At 41.9% G+C, this 1,308-nt stretch overlaps 1 protein-coding gene across 1 annotated transcript; it reads left to right on the forward strand.

The window, feature by feature from the left end:
- The first annotated feature begins 21 nt into the window (after positions 1 to 21).
- Positions 22 to 1,086, forward strand: LOC113766554 (putative F-box protein At1g67623). Its single transcript, XM_027310735.1, has 3 exons — positions 22 to 146; positions 247 to 409; positions 676 to 1,086. Exons 1-3 carry the CDS (start codon positions 22 to 24, stop codon positions 1,084 to 1,086), a joined length of 699 nt encoding a protein of 232 aa, XP_027166536.1.
- Positions 1,087 to 1,308: the final 222 nt, after the last annotated feature.

Genomic DNA, 1,308 nt, shown 5'->3' on the forward strand with positions numbered 1-1,308 from the left:
AGTAAAAGAAATAAACCGGACATGGCCAACGAACAAAAAGGGCGTTCAACAACCTGCATCCTGTCCCTTCCGACCGAGGTGCTATCCGAGGTGCTTGCACGTGTCGCATCTTGTTCATCCACTGATCTTTTCCGGGCAAAACTATGGTTCGTTCTGGTATTGGTGATAGAAACAGGAAGAGGCGTTTAAAATATATGACATGTTACAATCGTTTGCGTTTAATGGATCATTTCTCTTATTTTGCAGCTGTAAGTTGTTTTACGAAGTTTCGGAAGCAGACAACATTTACCACCGGGTGTCAATGGATAAGTTTGAAATCGTGCCGTGGTCAAAAAACGACCAAGTGTCGAGGTTCTTGAAGAAGTGTAGAGAAAGCAAAAATCCAGAAGCCTTGTATCGAAAAGGAGTGGTAAGCATTGGGCCGAAGTCCCGTTTGCTCGAAATTTTCTAGACTAAGCTGAGGTCATCTATATCATTTGAACTTGATGATGATTTTGGTATGCACACTTTACCCCAAAACGTATATATACAACAGGTTACTGCAGCTTTCTGCCCCAGTAAATAATTATTGTCCCGCCGCCTTGGATGTTCACGAAGCACTTTTTTTGATTTTTTCGTTACTATTTCCCCGATGACTTTTACGGAAGAGTGTAATATCAACCTTGCACTGTTTAGGTTGATTATTTTACGGACAAGCATGAGGACTCAGCATTGGAATGCCTGGAAGAAGCTGCCAATTCAGGCCATGCGGATGCGGCATATGCGTTGGGAATAATTTACATCTTTCTTGGTGGGGACGAGTTAAAGCGCAAAGGTATGCGACTGCTGAGCGGGTTGAAGAAATCCAGAATTCTGAAAGCCAAACAATTTCATCCTCGTCACAATTTGCGAGCGCTGCTGAGGATGATATGGGTCAAGAACCCTTTGTTTCTAAAGCCAACGCCCATTTGTTGTGCCATGACACACGAGAGGAAAACATCTTCATGGCCTATGGATGCCGATGACGTGGAGGAGGAGAGTACATGTGAAGCCTGCGCTTGCGATGAAGAAATTGGAGCAATTTGTGCTGCCCTACCTTATCGTTAGTGTATAAGATTGAATGTTGACAACTCCTTTTGATGCACAAATTTGTCACCATGGTGTACAAATTAATTATGTTTTTTCAGTAAATTGACCGCTACTTCTTACTCTGTTAATATTACTGGTATGAAAAGCTAAATAGCTTATCTTCAATATGTTCTGTTCTGTAAAGTATCACTTTACGTCAATTGACCAGCTCTTTATGGCTTTCCTCCATTATAAGAACAG

This window comes from Coffea eugenioides, chromosome 1 (assembly GCF_003713205.1).
Source record: "Coffea eugenioides isolate CCC68of chromosome 1, Ceug_1.0, whole genome shotgun sequence".
Classification (NCBI taxonomy): domain Eukaryota; kingdom Viridiplantae; phylum Streptophyta; class Magnoliopsida; order Gentianales; family Rubiaceae; genus Coffea; species Coffea eugenioides.